This window comes from Dermacentor variabilis, chromosome 6 (assembly GCF_050947875.1).
Source record: "Dermacentor variabilis isolate Ectoservices chromosome 6, ASM5094787v1, whole genome shotgun sequence".
Classification (NCBI taxonomy): Eukaryota; Metazoa; Arthropoda; class Arachnida; order Ixodida; family Ixodidae; genus Dermacentor; species Dermacentor variabilis.
This window is the reverse complement of record NC_134573.1, coordinates 29502977-29528657: the sequence shown is the minus strand read 5'-3', so window position 1 is coordinate 29528657 and position 25681 is coordinate 29502977. Positions and strand designations below refer to the sequence as shown.

At 45.5% G+C, this 25681-nt stretch overlaps 1 protein-coding gene across 1 annotated transcript in view; it reads left to right on the top strand.

Annotated features, from left to right (window-relative positions):
* The first annotated feature begins 284 nt into the window (after window positions 1–284).
* The window catches only part of LOC142584711 (decapping and exoribonuclease protein-like), a 59362-nt gene continuing 33965 nt past the window's right edge, over window positions 285–25681 (top strand). The window contains exons 1-3 of the mRNA XM_075694919.1: window positions 285–704; window positions 14789–15018; window positions 15507–15744. Coding sequence (XP_075551034.1) covers window positions 292–704; window positions 14789–15018; window positions 15507–15744 — 881 coding nt within the window. The 5' untranslated portion in view covers window positions 285–291. The remainder of the gene's footprint in view (window positions 705–14788; window positions 15019–15506; window positions 15745–25681) is intronic.

Genomic DNA, 25681 nt, shown 5'->3' with positions numbered 1-25681 from the left:
TAAGTGAGAAACTCTATGGCTACTAAGAACCGGGCTCGCCGCGTTATAGAAAGAAAATGCGGACAAGACAGCTGGCTAGATGACGATTATCGTTGTGTGGCAAAAGGGTGTAATTTTGCTTATTATAAGAGTGTATGGGTTAGTTAGGAATATATATCAGACCCATAGAAGGACCCGTACGGACTTGTAGAAATTTCTATCAGTTTTTTTGCTTGCGCGAATGAAAGCCGCCAAAATAGCGCCGAGAACGGCTCGAGGAAAAGCTACACTGGGCAGTGGTTGGCGTCAATTATGGCGCTGAGCGGTAGCGTCAGCGGCAAAGCGCCGGCGCGGGAGCGGCAAAAATGTTCCGTTCCTGGCGATTACGTTGCCTCCATGTGTGTGCGCGATGCCGTGGAGCAGTCGAACGGAAAGTTCCCCAGTTTCCGCGAGCCTCGCGAGATCGGCAACTTCTCGCTTCTTGGCGAGCAGCGCGAGTATGTAGACGGTGCCGCGCAGATGAAGTATCTGCGAATGCCGAATCAACGGCATCGACTCATGTGGGACTTGAACCGCGGGTACGAAGTGGCAGTGCGCAGGGACCGCTCGTTGAACGAGAGGCTGGACAACTTGCTTCGATGGATCCTCCGTAACAAGGACAAGTTCCTGCTGAGCTCTGCTGCGCAGCCTTCCGGCGAGCCACCTCCACCCTCCGAACCCCAAAGGCAAGGTGCATAAGCGTATTAGACCTCCCGAATCTTGTCACCACTGCACGCTGCTTCAGCAGCCCCAGTAGCTGAGGCCTTTCATACGGTCTATTGCTTATCTCATCTTGGCGGATCTTTTCCTGCGTATATCGTAGCCGTGTTGGCTGATACTGTGGTACTGAGTAGTGCCCTTTTGTGGCGAGACAGTGTTTTTTTTTTTTTTTTCGCCGCGAGATTGCTGGCTCAGCACTTGATCTACTACTGCCACTTTCGTTTACCGCTGGCCAAATTCGAAACTTTTGAGTTTATTATTCCAAACTCTGGCATCTGGCCGCAAAGCTCCGTTCGTTGTACGCAGCCAATGTATTCGAGACCAATTCGGCCTTAGTTCGTTTTTGGTGATGGCCTTCACTGCGCTTAACTGAAGGAAGTAACTGGTTGCTACCGTGGCCTAAACTAACCGCTTGAGGGCGAGGTCGGAAAGCATTGTTGGACCTGCTTCGGCAATACAAAAGCCTGTCTAGTGCGATCTGCACCGACTTGGTGAGAAACTGCAGCATGAAAGAAGCAGACTAGTCATGTATATCATTTCCCAACACAATGAAAGTTGTTTGAGAATCAGGCAATTCACATGGAGCAACTAACAAACTTCATTTGTAGTCTGATGCCAACTTTTGTATGATGCAGCTGGACAACAAAGAAGTTGCATTTACTTTTATTTTCTTCCTCACTATTTGCCTCCACTTGCCCCTCTTCCTCTTGGTTTTATGGGGAGGGAACATGGCTTCCCGTCCATGTTTATGACTGTGTGGAAAGGAGTTGAGAGCAAGAGGCACAGAGGAACACTTGCCACTTGCCTCTGTGACTTGTGGATAAAGCTTACTTGGGATCTGGTGGCGCTGTAGTGTCCGATTGCAAATACCTTGGAGCTCTTCACTTCACCAAGTGCCATTTTGGCAAATGTGTCACCATGTCATGTGTACACCGCATCATTTGAAATTCATAGCAGCGGCAACTGTTTTCCGGTAAGAGCAGTTCATTATTTTTATCAGGAAAGCACTCTTAACATTGCTTTCTGATTACAAAAGAAAACATCTTAAATAGCATGTCCAGGAACAGTTTACACATACCATAGCCATACCAGCGTTCCAGGTGAATATGATGCAAAAGTCTGGCTTGCGTCACGGCTATGTTTCTGGCTGGCCTGGTCTTGCACGGTAAGTGAGCAAGCAATCTTACATTCTTTGGCATAAGTGGCAGCTTCGGATAGAGTCGTAGATTCGGAAGTGTCGGGGCGACACAAAAGAACTGTGTCCGTAAACGAGGAAGGTTCACGACCATAAAGAAGAAAGAAAGGCGGCTGTTTCCTCGGCTGACGCGTGCATGGTGCAGATCAACCGAGCGCTCTCGTGCTTAGTCAACGGCTCCAAATTGATCTGTACCACATGCGTGGTCATACTGGCGTCTTTGGGAATGAGCTGGTGGATGCAGCCGCGACGGGCGAAACTAGGTGTGGCTATTTAAGACACTCTTAAAGCTCCTATTCCATCAATTTGAACAAAATTCTTTTAAAAAATGTACCTTTATTGGTATCACTATTGGCATTCCCATAACGAGCAAACAGACTTGTATCACTGGGTCCCAAACATTTTCTTCATCCCCGATTACTTCCCGCCACATCAGTTGTTGGCGCAGATAATTACGGGTCATGAGTGTTTTACTTTTTATCTCTACTGCTTCGGTTTAGCGCAGCACTGCCTCTGCCCTTGCGGCGAGGATTGTACGACTTTCATGCATTATTTGACGCATTGTAGTTTAACGGCTTCACTGGCCGTGCGCCTAGTTAGACACTCGGGCAACCCTGCCGTGACACCTCGTAATTTCCCGGCCATTCTCACGGTACCACGAAACAGGGCGCTGTTAATACACATTGAGCGTCTTGTCAGCTGTGCGGTGCCAGAATCGCCACGGTTCGTTGCGCAGCCGGACGCATCTTGAGTTTGTCCGTCGTTTGTGCACTCATACTTCGTACGGCCTGTGGCCTGTCAGATGCCATCACGCTGTGCTTACTTTCTGGCTCGCTGTTCGTGCTGCCACAGTGTGCCGCACTTTAAAATCACGGCTGTGCCTGACCAGGTTGCATCATTTGGCATGCATGGTGACTCGTCTGACTTGTCGTCCGGTGTTGTGGCTGATGTCCAGTTCCAGCAGCTGGGATGGCCATATGCCTGGTGACGGTTTCCCAGTGCAGGTTTTGCTGTGTGAGCCTATGAATGCCCGGGCATGTGTGTTCTTGCACAGCCTGTGTGCTTCTGGCCAGAGTCATGGCTGACTCCTAGTCCCAGCGGGTTGGGAGGCGGGCTATCTTATATGTAGTCTGAGTGCCTGCAGCCACAAACACAGGTCCTTTGCCTTTGCATGCTCGGTACCCTCCTAGGGTCACCGACACCAGTCTGCCTGTCTTTGCTCGCGCTGCCAGTCTAAGGCCCGTGCGAACGGCAGCAAGCATGGCCATACATTTGATTTCAGGCTTTCGTGGCTGCTTGAAGCAATGGTTGGGACAGATCTATAGATTCAACTATTTTCTGCTGGACCTGCGGAATTGGCACCCGGAAGCTCTTGTTTGGACCTACAGCTTGTCCATGTTGACGACGCATTCGTCTCCTTCGGTGTTGCACTGATGCTGCCACCTCCTTGTGAGACATACTTGTCTTGCTCATTTGGGTCAATATTTTGATCTCCCGTTTCTCTTTAGGGCAGTCCTTGGAATTGACCTCGTGAGGTCCATTGCGATTTGAGCACTTCATTTCTTTCATTGTGCGTGAAGATACATTGTGGCTGCCGGCATAGTGGAGGCATGCTGTCTGGCCTGTACATACAGGGTCCATTATGAAAGTAATGCGCATGATTTTATTATGACACGACCAGCCATGGCAGCGTGGTAAAACCGGTCCGGAAATGTGGCGAGGGTTCTGCCCTGCCAACGCAGCCGGTTGCCAGGTTACTCCAAGCAGTGTGAGCGGATAACATGACGCGATGGAGCGTTCGCTTGAACAGCAATACGCTCTCAAGTTTTGCGTGAAGCTTGGAAAGAATGCAACCGAAACATTCCAGATGCTTCAAGAGGCCTGCAAGGATGACTTGCATTTCAAGGTCACAGTCCGGGAGGTGGCACAAGGCGTTCAAGGGGGGCCAGGAGGAGGTCGCCGACGAAACCGTTCTGGACGCCCAACAGCGGCCAGAACCGACAAAAGCATGGATCATGTGCGCACAGTTTTCAGTTCTGACCGTCAATTAAGCATCCATCAAATTGCTGACACCCTACGCATGCCCACATTTGTGATACATTGGGTAATGACTGAGGATCTGCAAATGTGCAAGGTCTGCACGAAGCTTGTGTCGAAAGTGTTGACAGAAGATGAGAAAGAACTTCGAGTTTTGTGCTGTCAAGAATTGTTGGATTTGATTCAAAATGAGCCTGACTTTCTTAAATCTGTCGTAACCGGAGACGAATCCTGGATGTTCGAGTACGACCCAGAATCGAAAAGGCAGAGCAGCAAGTGACACAAAATCATCCCCCCGCCCACGAAAGCGCGAATGAGCAAGTCTCGCATCAAAACGATGCTCATTGTCTTCTTTGATGCCAGAGGAATCGTCAATTTTTACTTTGTACCGCAGGGAGAAACTGTCAACTCAGCCTTTTACCTGGAGGTGCTCAAGAGATTGAAACGCCAGGTTGCGTGCATGAGGGCTGACATCAAAGACACGGTCAAGCTCCACCATGACAATGCCCCCAGCCACACGTCCTTCATCGTTACCAATTTCCTGGCCCGGGGCAACACCCCGGTTGTTCCCCATTCCCTTTACAGTCCCAACTTGACTCCGTGCGACATTTTTTCTTTCCCCGACTGAAGAGAGCGCTGAAAGCAAAGCATTGGGAGACCGTGGAAAACGTCCAAAAGCATGTTACAGTGTTCCTGAGAGACATTCCCGTCAAGGACGTTCAGGGTGCCTTCCAGGCATGGCAGACACGTCTCCTCAAGTGTATTGATGCAGGAGTAGAGTATCTTAAAGAATTTTAACCATTTGTACAGGTCTGGTCAATAAGTCTATTTTTCCCAGAAAATGCACATTACTCTCATAATGGACCCTGTACAGCGCTGACACAGCCTAGCTTTAGGCACTTGTTACATTGCAGTGGTCAGGACACATAAGGACGCACTGGGTGTCTCGTGTATCCCACCTTCACATGATCAGGTAGCGTGTCTCCCTCAAAAAGAAGCTTGATGCTCATCGAGCGACCACAGTGGTGAAAATTGATTACCTTCACTGTTGATAACAGAAGCCTCTGTAGCTCATCATCGCTGATGTCAATGATGACATCAGAAATAACAACTGCCCCAGTGAGACACTGTGCACAATGAACGACTGGACTTCTATGTGTCCTAGTATGCGCATGGTTTTCAATTTTCCTAGGCCAGCCTGCGTCATTACTTCCACTGCGACTATGTTTTTCTTGGTGTTGAAACGCACTTCGTTAATTCCTTTCAGAGCCACATTACCAAGGTAGGTGTTAAGAATCTGTCTGTGTACAGAATTTAAATTCTTAGAGACATAGAGAGACACAAAGGCAATCCTGCAAGTCGGGATAGGCGGTTCATTTGGGCCCTGCTCACTCACGTCTTTGGTCGTCTTGCAGTATTTTCTGTTCAGTCATTTTCCCTGCACAACATTGTAGTCGTTGTCGGATTCCATTGGCTCGCTGCTGGAGAAACAGGAATCGGCCATCTTCGTGTCTATGTGGCAAGCCTCACACTATGTCCATGCAGTGCAAAGAGGCGTGTTCGATGCAAGTGATGACATGCCGTCTGTCATCGTCTCAGATGGTTTCTCGAACAGGGAGCACAATTAAGCCTCCACTCTGACACAACTATCGCAGCAAGGCAAGAAGATATGCTTGCTCAAATCACTTCGTCTTCGATAAATCCTATGAAAGAGGGCTAGACGTGCAATTCTACGTCGAACAGAAAGCAAAGGAAGACTATGTTTCATGGAAGAAATGCTCGCAGTTCTATTATATTTAGAACAGATAAATTGAACTGAGTTATTTTGGACAAGTTCTAAAGCTGGCCAGGATTCCATACGGAAGTAGCATATTCTAATTTAGGACATATTAGAGTTTTATAGAGTAGGTGTTTTAGGTTAGAAAGTGAGCTATCGAAGTTACAGCGCAAGTAGCCTAACATACAGTTAGCGTTGTTAATCCGCGGGACTGCCGAAAATACTTCGTTATTTTTAAATATTGTTGTAATGAAAAACTTGCGGTTATAAGCCAATGGACAAACCTAGGAATGAAAATGGTGTATCTTGGCAGTAGGCACGTATGCAGACAAGCATACTCTCAAATAAAAACGTTTCGCTCACTTCAAATCTGCTTTATTTGAAGAAATCAGTGATTTTCTTCTGGCACGTGCAGCACACATGACCGATTAGGAATGCGTCCACCTCTACCACTTTGTGCAATACCACATCAGATACGTCACTGCACCAAACGATGAAAGTGCAGACTTTGTTCATCATCATCATCATCAGCATCAGCCTGGTTACGACCACTGCAGGGCAAAGGCCTCTCCCATACTTCTCCAACAACCCTGGTCATGTACTAATTGTGGCCACTTCGTCCCTGCAAACTTCTTAATCTCATCCGCCCACCTAACTTTCTGCCGCCCCCTACTACGCTTCCCTTCCCTTGGAATCCAGTCCGTAACCCGTAATAACCATCGGTTATCTTCCCTCCTCATTACATGGCCTGCCCATACCCATTTCTTTTTCTTGATTTCAACTAAGATGTCATTAACTCGCGTTTGTTCCCTCACCCAATCTGCTCTTTTCTTATCTCTTAATGTTACACCCATCATTCTTCTTTCCATAGCTTGTTGCGTCGTCCTCAATTTAAGTATAACCCTTTTCGTAAGCCTCCAGGTTTCTGCCCCGTATGTGAGTACTGGTAAGACACAGCTGTTATGCACTTTTCTCTTGAGGGATAATGGCTACATGTTCATGATCTGAGAATGCCTGCCAAACGCACCCCAGCCCATTCTTATTCTTCTGGTTATTTCCGTCTCATGATCCGGATACGCTGTCAGTACCTGCCCTAAGTGGATGTATTCCCTTACCACGTCCAGTGCCTCACTACCTATTGTAAATTCCTGTTCTGTTCCGAGACTGTTAAACATTACTTTAGTTTTCTGCAGATTAATTTTTAGACCCACTCTTCTGCTTTGCCTCTCCAGGTCAGTGGCACTGTTCAGTGGACTTTGTTCATGTGCACTAAAACATCAATGTTCGACACGATCTCATCTTCTGTGTTCGGTGACCCACAGTCGTCTTCCTCCGGGTCATCATCGTCACTGGAGACTTCGCGAACGCAGTTAACAATCTCTTCAGTTGTCAGGTTCGCCGCCATTAGTGCTGCGCTGTCGCTCTCCACGTAGTCGTCGAAGGAAGGGACGGCAGGCAGAAGTTCCGCAACCTCAGTCCACAGGTCTCTTGGGTTGTTGTCGGTCACCTGCAGTTCTTCTTCAAGCTGCACAGGCACTTCGACAAGCCCTGCTTTCTGCCAGCAGTTGCTAATGGTGGACTCCTTCAAATTTGTGAGCATTTCCGCTGCCTGAAGAATATTGATTGCAGTCGTCTGCTTTAGGCGGAGGTGGATAATCAACTGCTGCACAAGGTGCTTACGAAATTCTGCTTTCACACTCCTTATAATGCCCTGGTCTAGGGGTTGCAGCAAGGAAATGTTGTTTAGTGGCAGAAACTCCAAGCGAACGTGCGTCAAGCAAACATTCACAATGTGAGCAGACCAGTTGTCGACAACCAGTAGAATTCTTCAGTCATCCTTCTTCATTTGGTCGTTGAGTTTGAAGAGCCACTCTGAAAGGAGTTCTCTGGTCATCCAGGCTCGTTTGTTGGCGCAGCAGTCATACGGCACCGACGTGACATTTTTCATGCAGTGAGACTTTGCGTACTTGCTGATGATGAGTGGTTTAATTTTCTTCATGCCTGTTGCATTGCAGCAGAGCAGGACTGTCACGCGAAGATGCGACTTCTTCCCTCCTTTGCATTGCTGCCCTTTGAAGCACATCATCCGGTGTGGCAGGAGCTGATAAAAACATGTGGTCTCATCCACGTTGAAAATATCGTCTTCAGAGTACGATTCAGCCACCTCTAGTAAACGATCATTGCACCAGGAATACGCGCCTTCTCTGTCAGCAGCCTTTACCTCGCCTGAGACTACCTGTGAAGTTATTCCGTTCATTTGGCAGAAACGAAAAAGCCAACTCGCACATTCAAGTGCATCGGCAAATTTGCGGGCTTTTTCTTGTAGCATTGGGCCAGACACAGGAACGTTTTGCAGTCTGGCATCTTTGAACCATGTGAGAACAGCTTGGTCCACATTTTAAAGTTTCGCAGTCACAGCCGTTTTCTCATAGGAGTGAGTTGCGATTCCCGGGGAAGCTTGACAATTTTGTCTCGGTCTTTCAGAATGGTCGCGATGGTCAATCGGGCTATGCCACGCTGTCTGCACATGTTGATTTGCTTTTTCCTTGCGTCGATTTCCTGCAATATGTCCAATTTGACCTGCAGCGAAAACTGCTTTCACTTCTTAGCGCCGTCACCAGCTGCATTCATAGTTGGATCTTGCCCGAACGTCGCCAAACCTTTGTCGTGAAGTTTTTGGTGAAGCTTGCGGTGAAGCAGTTGGCACTCGGCATGGTGATGATGATAGCTACTGCACTCGCGGTTTCTGTTTCATGCGAGAGTTGCGGTGCTGTTACTTTTAGCTGAATTCATAATACCGATGTTCCTTGGCTCTAAGGTGGAAATAAACTACATGCGTTATTCTGAAATATGTGGTGTATTGAAATTTGTAGTTCTGAAATATTTTTACATTGAAGATATAGGAAACCTGGCGGGGCTTATTAAAATATTCATGAATTTGATATATTTGTTAATGTGGGGTTCACAATAACGAGATTTGACTGTAATGTATTCGGTGTGAATTGACCATGACAGGTTTTTAGTTACATGGGCACCTAAGTGCTTGTACGAGTTAACTCTTTCTAAAGGAATACTGTTTAAGTGGTAAGTGGCATGTTGGCAAAAAACACGGGATACATGTAGTACTTTATATTTGTTAATATTTAGTTCCATTAAGCACCAGTTACATCAGTTAGATATTGTGTTAAGGTCAAGTTGCAATCTGTTAACATTCGTTTCATTAGTTATTTCATAAAAAATAACACAGTCATCAGTGAGCAAGTGTACATTAGAAAACAGAGTGGCAGGAAAGTCATTAATATAAAGGAGAAAAGGGGGAGGGCCCAGAACTGAACCTTGAGGTACCCTAGAATGTACATCGCTGAAAGAATTAATATCATTTACTGTAACAAACTGAGTGCGGTTTGTTAGAAAGAGCTTAATCGACGTGAGAAGGTTAGGATTTAGATTTAGTTTATTTAATTTTTACAAGAGAAGTCTGGCAAGCTTTGTCAAACGCTTTAGAGAAATCTAAGAAACTACAGTTAGCAAAAGAAGAACGATCCAAAATTTGATGCAGATTGTGAGTGAATTAAGTCAGTTGTGTTTCAAATTAGAAAGTTTTACAAAAGCTGTGCTGAGCTGGGGTGAAAAATTAATTATACCAGGGGAATTTAACATGGGTAGAAAAAATTATATGTTCAAGTAGTTTACAACACGTGCTAGTCAATGAAATGGGACGGCAGTTATTTGTAAATTTTGGTTACCTAACTTATGAAGGGAAACCACCTTTCCGATCATTCATTCTTTAGGTAGTGTTGACGTGTCTAGGGACTGCTGAAAAAGCTTTGTAAGAACAAGTGAACTAACAGCATTAGTACATTTCAGGAATTTTGTGCTAATTGAGTAATAGCTGGGAGAAGAGTTCATATCGAGATAAATAATTAGTTTTAAGACACCAGATGTTTCAACAATAATTGAAGGCATTTGTATATAGTCATATTCGCGTGTGGCAGGCAGAACACTTTTACACTTGGTGGAAAAGTTTTTGACAAAGGTATCGTTTAAGAGAGTAGCACATTGCTGGCGTGGAAGACGGGAACCCGAAGAGTCGTTCAAGGCAGTGTGGACACTAGATGTGGGATTGATAGTTCTCCAAAATTTGTTGACGTTATTTGTTAGCTGTGGTGGAAGAGTAATAGGCAAAAATTTATGCTGCAGGTATGTAAGTATCAAATGCTTATTTGTAAGTAGCCCACCTCAATTCAGTGGGTGAGCTGTTAGCCAAGCGAAAAAAACATTTCTTTCTGTTGGCAAGCCGCTTTATATGCGGACCATACCAGGGCGCTTGTGGATCTAGAACAATTTTGCGAGTCGGTATATGCTTGTTGGTTAGTTTGTTTACTTTAGCAATGAACAAGTTCTGCTTAGTTTGGACTGAACGGTTGGCAAAATTATGGAGGAAGTTGTCTAGAAATGAGGTTAATTCCCTGTTAATTGTGTCAAAGTCTGCTTTTTTGTAATTGTATATAATCTTCCATTGTTTAGCCGTTTTGGGACTAGTTGAGTTGAAATCGACATGAAGCGGTGACCAAGAAGCTGACCAAGGAGAATGATTGCTTAAGGTAAATGTGTGATTGAAGATATCAGGTCAGGATGGGAGGTTAGGATTAAGTCAAGTGTATTTGCTACATTGGTGGGGGATCATGTAGGATTGGTAATGAGTTGTGAAAGTGAAAAAAAATACAGTGTGCTTCTAAAAACTCCTTAGCTTGTTGGGAAAAAGGCGGCAGCGAGGGTTGGTTATTATTGTTCCACGTAATGTTTGGAAAGTTGAAGTCACCGAGGACTACTGTGGGCGATGAAGGAAAGCGATTGTGTACATGGCAAATAGTGTCATAGAATTCATTGGCCAATAAAGATGACATAGAGGGTGAGTGGTAGAACACGCCTATTATTATGGTTTGGTGATCAGAGGTAATAGAAACCCAGACAGTTTCCAGGGGCCCGATAATGCTGATGGGAGATCGAGGTATTATTTTGATACGGTCAGGAAAACACCGCCTCCTTTGTGTGCAGTGCAATCACAATGGTATAAAACGTAGTTCTGTGTGCAATGAAAAAGTTTGTCATTGACGTGAAGTGCCAGCCATGTTTTGGTTAAGGCAGTGATTTGGGTGTTGCATGAGTCTATTGCGAATGATAAGGGGTCGTATTAATTAAGATTGCTGCAAACGTTGGTAAACAGGACTGATGTCGGAGGACGTGATGACGGTAGACAGCCACCGCCCCTCGCATTTTCCTACAATGATACACATGTTGTATGTGGTGAATGGTTGTCAGTGTTGATTGTGTTGTCACGATGTGTCACGAATTCCTGAACAGAGGCAGTAGGAGCGATAAAAAAAAATAGCACTTTCCATTCAGATACAGCTTGTCACGACAGAGCTTGAAAGGTTAAGGAGAAGCCTGGCTTTTACCAAAATCGAAGAGCTGCTTTCTAGCAATGTGTGTAGCAGGTGAAAAGTCTTCGCTTATAGTCATGCCTTTATGTTTAAACATTTTCCGCATCGAAAGAAGCCTTCCTTTGGTTTTAAAACAACTGAACTTTATAATTATTGGTCGACATTTACTTGGTGCAAAACAGCCAATTAGATGTGCTCGCTCGATGAGATTGAAAGAAAAGCATTCAAGAACCGAGGTAAAAGTTGCAACTATTTTCTGTTCACTTTTTTGCCAAGTTTCCTTGGTGTCTGGTGGGCCATAAATGATTAAATTGTCACAACGTGACCGGTCTTCTTGTTCATTCAGTTGAGATTCTAACAGTTCATTTCTAGCGGTGGGCTCTTCAAGGGATTTTCACATTGTTACAAATTGTTCCTTGTACCGGTCTAGTGTTCTTGTTCTTTCTTCAAGCACTTCTATTGTTTTGTTCATTCCACTAATTTTAGTATCGAAGTTCTTTTGTTCATTCTTAACCGTTTTAGCATCTGCAGAAAAGTCAGCTTGGAACCTGCTACTTTGAAGTGAGCAGTTATACACATCTTTAATAGAGTCAAAGAGAACCTTCATTTGTTCAGTGGGGTCATTAGTGATGGAATCGATTTCTGAAAGGGATTTGGAATGAGTATGAGTACCAGGGTTAGTCTCAATGTCACCGGAGCATAATAGCAGAAAAGTCATAGCGAAGCATTCAATTAACATCTCGCACAATACCCGTGGGCACGGGAACAGTAGCAGACACAGGTAATAAGATCGCTTAGCGTATAACGATAATTGCTCACCAACCTGCATCTCGAAGGGGAAATGATTAAGAGCCTCGCCAGTAGCGCCGTTTGCGTGCCCACTGAAGTTTACTGGTGCAAGTAGCATATTTGTCATCGGCTTGTACTGAAGATGTTGATGATGTGGCTGAAATCAGATGAATGAGTCCACCAGGTAGGGGTGCATCCAGGAAAGCCGCCACGTTGTTGATGTCGGTGATCATCATTTGCATACATGACAGTTGTGAAGGAGATAGTGGTGTAGCATGGCAATCAGTTGTCAGCCCGACGAAAAGCACAGTGATGAAGCGCGGTGATGAATTGACAGCACTTTGTGGACAGCTTTGCCGAGCCCTCAACCTCCTTGCCTGTCGCGTCTGGAAAACTTCTCTAAGAGTCTGGGATAGGACCTCTGTTATTCCTTGTCTGTATCACTAATGTTCCTAACGTGTGAGGTTCACATTTTGCAGACAAATGTCTATTGTTCTGTCAACTGAAAGAGTACTCATGATGAAAATGATTTTTCAGTATACATGTTAATGACTCCTGTATGTGTTATTCCAAAAGTTACACAGTAGTTGATAGGAGAGTGAATGAAAATGTACAATGAAACCATTATAGGTGACAAAAAGAACAGTAAAGCCGTAATGAGCATACATATATCCCATAAGACATATTTATGTCTTTTATTGAGAGAGACATGGCTGTTGAATTGTAAACTACAATCAACACTAATTACACCTAAATATACACACTTCCGACTTGTTGAGATTGAATGATGACTGATAGAAATGGACCAGATGCAGAGAGTTAATTTTTGTTGAGAGGAACTGCTTAGCAGCAAATGGTGGACCTTCATATCAAAATGCTTGTATCCAGCCTGCAAGGGAAGCAGCGTACTTGATTGCCAATCAAATGTACCAGTTTTGCACCTGACCAATTTTTTGTCCCGTTTAGTGAACCGCTGGAGCACCCGCTGCAGTGCTGGTGCTGAGCCCGAGGTCGTGAGTTCGATTCCTGGCCACGGAAGTCGAATTGTGATGGGGCAGAATACAAGGACACTCCTGCATCAAGTGATCCTTAAGTAATGCCTCAAGAGGAAGCTTTAGCTCGGGCCCAACACCGACGCGGCCTATTCAAATGCACGTAAATGCAAAAATGTTTTTCTGATATAACCCCTGAGCCAATTTTAATGAAATTTATTGCATTTGAGAGAGAAAGCTAAATTCTAGTGACTGTTGGAAGTGGAATTTCGATTTAGGGCTTGAATTTTCTTAAAACGATTTTCAAATATTTGACCGTCTGAAAAAAATAGAAGCACGAAATTTACAAATTCATAGCTCTACATCAAGAACTGATATCGCGGTTCTGTAAACAGCATTCATTAGACCATTCAAAGCGGACAAATTTGATATGTCATTTTACATCTTACGTGAATTTGTTACGTTGGTTACAAGGGTTTTGCAAAAGTTGTATTTCCCTATTATTAAATGTTTTTATATTCGTGTGTAACATCAATTTTGTCTGCTTTGTATGTACTATTAGGTGCATTTCACAGAATTGTATTATGATTTTTAGTTGTTGAGTTACAGAGTTGTAAACTTGATAGTTATGTTTTTTGAAAAATTTGGATTTTTGCCAATTTTTAATAAAAAATTGACAACCTAACTCAACATTTTGAAACAAACTGTCACTAGATTTTAAGTTTTTTTTTAAATACAACAAACCTCATCAAATTTGGTGCGTTGGTTGCCGAGAAAAACGAATTCTTCTTTTACATGTAGTTAGATAGGAGCACTCGAGCTAAAGCTTCCTCTTAAGTAATCCAGAGCTTAGGGGGCACTGTGGCGTTGCTCGTAGTCCACTGTTATAATTTGGGTCATCAAACCCCACAGTTTAATTTAGCCTTTCTAGCAACTGTGCCATGCAAGACACTCTTTTCTACTCTACCATGTGTAGTTTTCGATTGATTGATTGATTGATTGATTGATTGATTGATTGATTGATTGATTGATTGATTGATCATTTTATTTTCTTGAAAGCTTAAGGGCGAGGAAAGAATAAAGGTGTGTATCCTTGACAAAGGTCCTGATTCCCACATACAGTTGCAATTATGATTATCACGTAATGCTAAATATAGTGCTATTCTACTCAAATAGACATTGAAAAATTAAAAAAGAAAAGAACTTCAGAAGGGTAGAAATTTGGCGTTGGTACAACATGCTGCAAGTGAAGCGTAAAAAATACTGGAACAGACGGAGGGTATGACATATGCGCTAACAATCTAACCATTCTTTCTCTTTGTATACAAAAATGTAAACATAAATTATATACACTGGTAACATGGAACGGTACATCGGTAGTTGTAAAGGTGCACTCGTTATAAGGTTAGAGATCGGCGCAGTTTCATATTAAGGATGAACAACTGATTCGGCTGGCACCCAAGTACTTGGGGCTCAAGCCAAAGTTGCATAATATCGAAAGATTTTTGAAAACACAACTAAAGGGGCTGTTTTGTGGTACTCTCATTTTGGCAACCTGCTTAGAAAAGGACTAGCGCAAAACTTGCAGGGTTCATTTAGACTTTTAACTTGAAACACTCAACACACTATTGTGTTAGGTTATGTTAATGTGTTAGGTGTGTTTCCTTTGTGAATTGTGCATAAAAGTTACCCGAATGGGAACCAAAAACTCAGAGCAGAGAGTGAAGATTGGCAGTCCTTCCTTCCTTCGTTCTTTCCTTCCTTCCTTGTTGTCTGTTGATTTCATGCTGTCTTACATGACGCACATCACGCACAGCCTACACACAGACTTTGTCTGCTACCGGGGCCTGCTGACGCGGCTGGCATGCACGGCGTACGAGGCACGCGAGGACTGGCTTCTGGCGGCGTGCCGTTTTCGAGGCAGCATTTACCTGTGCGCCTTTGAGACAGATTCTGAGCGGAAGCGGCGACTTGAGGATGCAGCTGACCCTCGCCGCGACCGTATGTCATTCTGGGGCTACAAATTCGAGCAGTACATGGTCAGTGGTGAGTCTTTTTCCTTGTGTGGCTGGCATGCCACTTTGTCATCTGCATTCATTTGCTGTTGCTGCACACTGTACTCTTATAGCCCGCACAAGATGAGCAACATTAATGGCACTGTCTTCATGCCATAATTCTTACAACTTGTGATCATTATACACCCACTTGATGCGGTAGCATATTGTGCAATCTTGTTTTCTTCAAGTAAGTGCTGCTCGTGGGTTCAAAGTTCAAACAATAAAGAGCAGTAACAGGCATATTTAATGCCAAGCTTTATTTTTTTTCTCAATAGTTCCCTTTCTTTTTTTGTTCCTTTGTTTTCAATTGTTGTTGAAGCAAGAACCACCGAAATGGTACTCAATAAAATGGGCACTAAATCTGTAAGTCTTGCCAGTGTATTAGTTGAAACACCTGGTGTAATTGACTTCCTAGTAAGGCTGTGAGGCTAGCACTGTTGGTAACGCTGGGTCTTTTGTTGCGTGTAACTAACACAGCGGAGCCTGAGGGTGTGCCCGATGTGGACGCGGTGGTGAACGAGTGCGAGGAGTACTGCATAGTGGTGCGAAGTCGGCTCGAGTCGCATTCCCTCGTATTTGGTGCCGAGGTGGATGGCGTTGACCCTCGGGTGCACAGACATGGTCGGCAGTCACAGCCAGGCTCTACGGGCAGCTACATTGAGCTGAAGACCTCACGAGATTGCCTCTCTGAGCAGCAGTACCGCAACTTTTGTCGGTAAGTCCTCTGCAAATAGTCTGCTTCAATAGACCGACTGCGCCACGTTCGGAGTGCATGCACAGCAGCCTAGTGAGCATAATGATGACATTCATGGGTCAGCAGAATAAGACTTGCTTACCAATATCTTCGCAGGCTGTGCGCTCCTTGACATTAATGTGCTCTTGCACTTGTCGGCACTCACTCGTGTTGATGCTCACGTCCATTCAAACTCACCGTCACAGACTTTCATTCGTACTCTCAATAACCAGCACCCATTGTCACTCTCTCACGCCCCTATCCCACACCTGTGAAATGAGTGTGAAGTGAGTCAGTGTACTCGTGACTATGCTGACCTATGGACAGTAGTTCTTGTCCCTTTGCCGTTGTTCAAAGCAACGTTGAGGAGAATGCTGCGGACAATGCCATTGTAGATGTTTCCGTTGAGTTCTGTGGGGAAATGTGGGGGTGCATCTGCTAAACCACACTCCTATTGCAGAATCTATGTTCTCACCTTTCCTGCCATTTGATCTCCAGGGGAAAGTGGGGTCATCATGGTATAAACACAACACGCTTCTCACCAGAGTTGTTCATCATCCCACTATGTCTACCAGCACGCTTTGCAATATCGGCAGTATAGTGAAACTCACACTGAAACCATTACTTCACAGAGGAGTTGTTTCCAAGCATTCTGCCACAAGGAACCTCACTGGCTTTTGTGTTTGCTACCACATCCCTCAAGGAATCTTCTTTTGACTTGGAGAGTGATGGCAGTATGATTTACAAACCGGATGTGAATAGCTGATATTCTGAAGAGAGGATGAAATGGAGCTGTGCAACTGGTACACTAATATAAATGCTCCAAGAGCTCCATGCCCAAACTTCTCGGATACGGTTCTCATATACTTGACCCTGCCATTGCCAGATCAGAAGAAGGTAAATGAAGGTATGGGGATCACTCAAGTCTGAATGTTGGAACCCCACAGGAGAGTTTGCATTAGCATGCATTTGGTGTGTTGCGACACCATGGACACCGAACACATAGGGGGTTTAGACCTTCCTGTGCTCAGCCTTGTGCGGCTGAGTCATGTTCGGAGAAAAGGGAATCCTAGGGATAAGTTGTTTAGACGCACACCTTTGGCCTCGGCTTCATATAGACAGCACCCTGGACTTACCCATATGGGGGAAAGCAGTGGTCCCCTTTTCCTGTCCCTCTCCTTGAAACATTACTTTCATATCAATTTTCCTTAGTGTCCAGTTGTCTCCTTTCTTCCCACTTTTCCTGTCTTTCTCAGGTGGCTTGGGTTAACCTTGTACGGTAAATTTTACCTTGAATATAGTGCATTGTGTTAGAGCAGTGATGTATGGCTGGCGTGTGCAAGCCATTTCTCTGTTAAAAGTTGTAGCACCCCCTTGTTGGGCTCTGTGGTGACAGGCTGTCATGATTGCTGAAGCAACTACAACCAACATGCACAAGGCATCTTTCCTTTGCTACCTGATCATACCGCTTCAAAGCATGTACTCACCGAAGGCTCTCTGAGCGTTTTCGTTCAGCATAAAGAGACATTGCCATGATACCACGTTATCATCCACAGCAAAAAGCCAGAAAAATGTGTACGAATTATATTACCCTTTCTTGTAGCAAAATCCTTTACTGACACAATTAAACCAGGCTATAAAGCTAGCAACATGGCTAGCAGTGACCTCCTGCTTGATGTTTGTGACAAGCTGCAAAAGGAAAAGGTCTCAACACTCACAGCTTTTGCTGACACCCCCTGTAACAGTTATACCCACATCACTCCCTGAACACAATCCAAGGTGCAAACTCAGACACTGACTTGCTAGGACTTACCGAAGCAGAATTGTGTGAGGGATAGAAAGACCAAAACTTCATTGAAGCATAAAAAATCAAAACTGGGAAAGACAGCAGTGAAATAGCAACATCTGATCAGCAAAGTGCACGTAAGCTCAGCCTGACTCCGACTGTGGTAATGTTTCGCCAGATTTGCTCTGGTGGCATTGCATTCCGGCATCGCTTATTGCTACTATGTCTGCACCATCGCCACCTCGTCGCATTCTTCATGACAAATGCAGCATGCGGTTCCTGCTGACACAGTTTCTGGCGCTGTCTCGGAAAGGCTTGTGTTTGTCTACCTAAATGTGTGCAGTGTAGAGATGGACGAAATGTCTTGAATATGATGCACCACTGGAAATGAGCGCTTGAAGATATTACCCCTGAATACAACTTACAGTTAAACCTCACTATAACAAAGTAGGTAAAATCAGCAATTTGCTTCATTATATTGAAATTTCGTTGTATTGAAATTCGACCCTTTATGCAAATAAGTACAGTCGGCGATAAATCTTTTTTTACAAGAAAAGGGGCCGCAGAATTTTCCAAATTAGTAGGCAATCGAACAAAGCAAATTTGAATGAGAAAACAATTTATTTTGATAAATTTGAGAGTCCGCGACGAATGATATGGTTTCATGCCACGTCGACAAATATCTTCTTCACATCAGTGGTACGAATTAAGTGAAGCCAGCCACGCTATCACGTGCACTATGCCCCCACAGCTGATAGTGTCGCCCGCTCTGGGACGGCGCCATCATGAGAAGCGCCGGCAGCGGGGAGCGAAAGCTTCGTCTGCCTCTCGTTCCAACAAGTCAGCAAAACTTGAGATTACGCAACCTCCAATACTAAACACATGGTAAGACAGTTTACATGGTGGCACACCATCTAAGCACGCCTACTCTTTACACACGCGGCAGATTACATCTAAAGCAGGGTGTGTGGCTGCGTATGCACTCAGCTGTGCTTAAAGCCATGCGCAGCCATGGCCTAGACGCGCGCCAGAAATCACAAAGCGCCAAATTATGCCCCCCCCCCCCCCCCTTCACCCCTCATGTGCACGCTTGATCGGTTTACCACGAGCGAGCTCACCTCCCCCTTTTTCTCTTTGCTCACGCGTGAAGGCTGCGTATAACGGATTGGGCGAAATTCAGGTTACGTCGCCAGGACCCACCTGAGCGCCAAGGGTACGAACGCTGGCTTGACTCTCTCGCACAAGATCTAGATGCCACCAAGAGCACACTGCGCACGACAACCGAGACACCAGACATAGACCCGCATTTACGTCGTCTTTGGAACGCCCGCAGATGGTTGACACGACGATTGAAACGACAACGTCTCAACCGCAAACTTAGGAAACGTATACATCAAATTACACGGGAATCTCAGGAGTATGCAGAGATCCTTACGAGAAATAACTGGCGAGGATTTTGCGGTCGCCTCTCAATCACATTGAGCACAGCAAAAACGTGGTCAATTCTTCGCTCACTCACAGACCCCACCACAACAAAGGGAAAAACGTTTCAACAGCTGCACATCCTAATGCACGAGTACAGGGACGATGTCTCGACACTCCTCAGGGAGCTAGAGAAGCATTTTATACCCACAGGCCCGCCGCCGCAGTACCCTGACTATCCTTATGTAGGCAAGGCGAACGAATTGCTCGATGCAGACATCACACCTGACGAGGTGCGGGTGGTCCTACAAGGCCTACGCCGCAACACGGCATCGGGAGCCAACCACATCCGATTCGCCACCCTTCGTAACCTCAGTGACGCGGATATTAACCACCTCACCCATGTCTTCAATGATTGTTGGGGCAAGGGCATGCTTCAGCATGGCGACACACCGACATCACACTGATCCCCAAACCGGGCAAGCCTGTTAAAGTTTAAAACTTACAACCCATCTCCCTAACATCCTGCATTGGTAAGCTCATGGAGCATGTACTCTTGCGGCGTCTGCAGCCCTTCCTCGAAGAAAAATAATTATTTTCTAACTCTCAATTCGGATATCGGGCTCATCTGTCTGCCAAAGATGTGCTTTTACAATTGTGGGAGGAGGTCATAGGACCTCCGTCGTCCACCCAAACGAGAGCACTCATCGCCTTAGACCTAAAAGGGGCATTCGATAATGTTGAACATAACCTCATCCTTCGCAATGTTGCACATTCACACTGTGGAATTCGTATGTACAACTATATCTGTGCATTTCTTCGAGATCGCACAGCCACCGTACGAATGGGACCGCATCGATCCGGTACGATTCGCCTTGTAGGACGTGGGACGCCCCAGGGCTCAGTTCTTTCCCCTACTCTATTCAGTATCGCGGTCGCAGGGCTTCCCCGGCTACTCGACCAGATCCCTGATGTCGCCCACGCTATTTATGCGGACGACATTACTATCTGGTCGACACAGGGTTCCGACGAAGTCATCCAGGACCGACTGCAGCAAGCAGTCAATACAGTATCCTAGTACTCGAGAAAATGCGGCTTAAGGTGTGCTCCGGAAAAGTCGGAGCTCATAATCATTCGCCCCCGGAGCCGTTCCTCTACTACCCCTATCACTGTGCACGTGGATGGCACACCGATACCACAGGTTAATCGTGCTCGTATCCTCGGCCTACACGTCCAAGCGGATGGCAGGTCAAACTACACCGTTTCCCTTCTATCCAGACAGATTGAGCAAATTCCGGCCATGATCCGGAGGGTCTCCAACAGGCGCTTGGGCCTTCGAGAAGAGAACCTGCTGCGCTTGGTGGAGGCATGCGTGATCAGCCGCCTTACATACCATCTCCCATTTCAGCGGTTGACCCAAGTGCAACAACTTCGCATAGACGCAATGATTCGCAAAGGGACGAAGCTGGCCCATGGCCTCCCGAATTATACTTCCACACGCCGTCTCCTTAACTTAGGGACACATAACACACTAGGCGAGCTGCTAGAGACACATTGGGTCAGCCATCGCCAGCGCCTCCTACTCACTCCTACTGGCCGCAATCTTCTCACACGGCTAGGATACTCTATCCTACCCCTTGAATCTGAAACCTGTCCAACGACCTTGTCGTCAGCGATACGCCAAGCACAAAGTATTCATCCATTGCCACGTAATATGCACAGCGAGCATGACAAAGGGCGGTGCAAAGCCCGTGTATGATACATTGGCTGCATGCTTGCAAACATCCCGGAAACACATACTTTATACACGGACACATCACGCACTCAAGAGGGCTATACCTCGATAGTTTTGGATGGCACTGAATCCCTGAGAGACTCTGCTGCAATGCGCGGAACAAATACCGCTTACGGAGAAATTCTCAGTGTTACTCTTGCAATTCGATATGCCATCCGTGTTCCTGAGGAAGTGTATATATTGACTGACTCTCAACAGGCATGCTGGGCGTTCCTATCAGGACATGGCATTCCGAGAGCGGCGCACCGAATTCTCAAACAGATCCTGCAAAATACACCAACCACACCTCCCCGCATCCACTTACTCTGGACCCCTGGTCATACTTCGCTGCCGGGTAACTGAATGCGCACATGCGGTTGCCCGAGAAATTTCCCTCCGGGTGACTCGGCGTGATGAGGCGACTAGTTCAGAGCGGGGGGATCCCTTGCTCCGTTACAAAGACATACTCCATCATTATACACGCATTCGTCGCACCCACGCCGGACCACCGCCATCCTTCTCGCGAGAGGAAGCAGTGGCATTACGCCAGTTACAAACCACAACTTTTCCAAATCTTGTCTCTCTCAATAAATTCTACCCACACTGTTGTGCAGATCGTTGCCCTGGCTGTGGCAGCTCGCCCACAATCTTCCACGTCACGATTGAGTGCACTGCAAACCTCTTTCCTCCCTTGCCAACTCGGAGGACTCGTGAGGTCCTCCGAGCTGTGATACAACGGGCTCGAAACATCGCCTGAATCATCTTAGGGACCCTGGACTAAGGGTTCCTCCCACACTGCTCTCGCCATTCGAATATTATTAATAAAGATGTTTTACTCTCTCTCTCTCTCTACACTCGTGAAGCCACCATCTTTCTTGTCTCACCTTCGCAAACTTTCATTCGCACCTAAAGTACACAGTGCACGTGGCGTGATAGGATCTTATTGCGTATAGGCTTTATATAGAACATGATGCGGCTCCACTTCGGCAGTCGCTCTTGCCGTGCTGCCTGCGATTTGAGAGGTGCGTTTGCAAGCAGCCGCTTGTAATTCAATCATTTGACCATTGGCGGCCGCAGAAGTTTCCTTTTATTGTCTCGGCATTCCTTTGCGGCGGAAGCGAAATTTTTTATATTGAAATTACATACAAATACACTTTGTTATATTGAGGTTCTAAATACATGGTATTCTATGAACAAAAGGTTTGGAAAAGCTAAATACTTTGTTATTTGAGAATTTCATTATATTGAAGTTCATTATATCGAAGTTTAATTGTACCTTTGCTTTTAGTGCGCCTTCACAGCTCATCATACTTTTAGTCACACTGAGAAATCGTTACCCATGCAAGGGTAAGCGACTGTACTTGCGAAATGTAGCCTGTGCAGGTTCGTCAAGTGCAGTTTACATGCTTTGTGCATGTTAGCTGGTCTGCGTTGCACAGGCCTGCAGTGCACGCTTGTGCTCTGAAAGCGGTGTTGACAGGAAAAGTGTATTTGGCTTTCCACTTCACAGCGTTGTGTAAGCCACAGCCGTCATTTGTGTTCACGTATGCGTTCGAGCACCCGATGGCCACACAACACGTCGGCATTTTTGCAGCAGCTCAAATTGCGTGTGCACTGACAAAGCATGCCGAGAGAGGCACTCATTGTTCAGCAGGCGTGTACCGTATTCACACGATTGTAAGTCGGCCACTTTTTTTAAATTTGAAAGTCTGAAGTTGGGGGTCGACTTACAATCGAAACCAAAACATGGCACCGCCAAAAAAGCGAGACCAACGGGAGCTACAACGTAGTTACAATTTTATGTTTGCTCTATGGCCCTACCCGTATCTTTTCGCTATCCCGCGTGTTTGTTTGCTTTTCGGAAAGGTCTTTCAACATTTTTCAGAGTTTTACAGTGCATGCATCACTCATGGGGAGGAGGGATCGATAGTTGATGGAAGCGCCGCTGTTCCCATTTGCGGCAGCACCCTCAGAACGGCGGCGCTTGCGGGGAGTATCGGCAGTTCATGGAAGGGCTGACACCGCTCGCGAGTTTCTCTTTCTTAGTTGAAAGGCATTGGCATTGGTTTGACGCGTTCCATTTGACTGCCGGCTACGTGCTACTTCTATGCTTCCACAGTCGTCATGAGTGCTCCAGGCCCACTAATTGTTCGGCACTTGTTCACAGCAGCGTTCAAGAGGGCTGCCATCCTTTACGCCAAAGAAACAAATCACTGCGCAGCGGGCCGCAATTTCCATGTTTCTGAACGGGTGGTGCGAGAGTGGCGATTGCAGCGAAGCGAAATTTTCACCTGTGACGGCAAGTGAGAAAGTTCCCACGTGCCGAAGTCTGAATGCTTTCCGGAGCTGCAGGCAAAGCTTGCGGCGTACGACGCTGAAATGCGTGATCGGTCCCTGCTAGCGAAGTGCGACATGGTCATGAAACAAGCCCGGACTGTCGCCTTAATTTTAAGGCCCTGCTCCGCCATGAGTACAACGAGCGGCTGGCAGCAGAAGACCGCGAAATTACGCCAACCGGACCTGTCAAAAGAGCCCCCCTGACGGCTGCGTGTGATCGGGTGCATTCGGCGTGGGCTGCTGTTCCACAAGATGTCCTGGTGCGGTCGTTTGCCAAATGCGAAATTTCACTGGACCACGACGCGCTGTGGTACCGCAGCAACGATGACGATGGCAACACTAGTGAAGACGAGTAGTCCAGTGACCATGTCAGCTACTAATAAATTTTCGTTATCGAATGCGCCCTCGGGTATGCTTTCTCTCTCTCTCTCTCTCTCTCTTTTTTTTCCTGTCATGCGGTTTGGGGGGGTCGACTTACATTCGAGTCGACTTACAATAGTGTAAATACGGTACAGTTCTGGGAATTTCGCCACGTCCGTATCGCTACCGCTCACTGCCAGCTGCACGCATCATCTTCTTAAGCGCTATTTATTAAGAAAATTAGACAATTACCAGCATTGCAGCTGTGCCAAAACTACATAGATAGTACACTGTGCACTTATAGGCAATTTATCCCGAGTGAAATTTTGTGGCAGTTCGCCTTTAAAGAGGTATTAAAGGTATACTATAAATAGCTTTAGAACCCTTAAGTGTTCTTTAAGACTGTGTTTTCGTTTGCAGTAGAACCTTGTTAACTCGAACTCTTATATATTAAAATACAGTAGAACCTAGTTGATACGAACCTGTTATGTACGATCCCTGGTACAAATGTTCGCAGTGGAAAACACAAGTTCTGGGAATTTCGCCACGTCCGTATCGCTACCGCTCACTGCCAGCTGCACGCATCATCTTAAGTGCTATTTATTAAGAAAATTAGACAATTACCAGCCTTGCAGCTGTGCCAAAACTACATAGATAGTACACTGTGCACTTATAGGCAATTTATCCCGAGTGAAATTTTGTGGCAGTTCGCCTTTAAAGAGGTATTAAAGGTATACTATAAATAGCCTTAGAACCCTTAAGTGTTCTTTAAGACTGTGTTTTCGTTTGCAGTAGAACCTTGTTAACTCGAACTCTTATATATTAAAATACAGTAGAACCTAGTTGATACGAACCTGTTATGTACGATCCCTGGTACAAATGTTCGCAGTGGAAAACGCAGGATGTTTCCCAATACTTATTAGAGCGCAGCTCTTAAGAGGAAGCTTTAGCTTAGGTGCTCCTTATCTAAATACATGTAAAAGGAGAATTCGTTTTTCTCGGCAACCACTGCACCAAATTTGACGAGGTTTGTTGCATTTAAAAAAAAAAGAAACTTAAAATCTAGTGACTGTTGGTTTCGAATTTTTTAGTTCCGTCGTCAATGTTTTATTAAAAACCGGCAAAAATCAAACATTTTCAAAAAAAAATATGATACTATCAAGTTTACAACGCTGTAACTCAACAACTAAAAAGGATAATAGAATTCTGTGAATTGCATCTAATAGTACATCTAAAGCGGACAAAATTGATACATTACACATGAATATAAAAAAATTTAGTGATATGGAAATACAGCTTTTGCAGAACCCTTGTAACCAACATAACAAATTCACGTAAGATGTAAAATTTTATATCAAATTTGTCCACTTTCAGAGATCTAATGGATGCTGTTTACAGAACTGCGATATCTGTTTTTGATGCACAGCTATGAATTTGTAAACTTCGTCTTTCTATTTTTTTCAAACGATCAAATATTTCAAAATCTTTATAACAAAGTTCAGGCCTTAAATTGGAATTCCGCTTCCAACAGTCACTAGAATTTGACTTTCTCTCTCAAATGCAACAAATTTCATTAAAGTCGGTCCAGTGGTTATCTCAGAATAACATTTTTGCATTTTACATGCATTTGAATAGGCCGCGTCGGTGTTGGGCTCGAGCTAAAGCTTCCTCTTAAGTGGCTGTTCCTTGCACAAGCGTCGGGTGTAATCGAGCAAGCGAGCATGGCGAAAGAAGACAGAGCGAACGCAGAGTGCAGTGGGAGATGAAATACGCGAGGAGGAAACTGGAGGAGGATGGTGCAGTGGAACCATGAGGTTTTCAGTGAAGGAGGACGTTACGGCGAAAGGTCAGAAGAAGAAAAACGTAGTGCGGTGACGATTTCTACGAGATGGCGCCAAAGTAGTGCGCGTCGTCTGGGAGGTCTGTCGGCGGCGGCTGTGGTGAATTGCCCACCCTGGCCCTTGCAATCTCCAGATTAGCGAGGCAGTCACGCCACGCTTTGCTCCATTTGCAGTGTGCCACACGAGACAGATTGTCCATGCCAGCCAATATATCGTGAAAAGAAAACGCATGTTGAGCTGCGTTCAAATTTAGCATTAATGAGCATCGTAATCGTCTGTGAATCTTTTTGTCGGGTACATACATTCCGAAAAAGACGATCTTTCGGCACCAACATTTGGTACATTGCCAAACTGTGATCATAAAAAGTTATCCAGTTGCCAGATCCCATGCAAACAAGA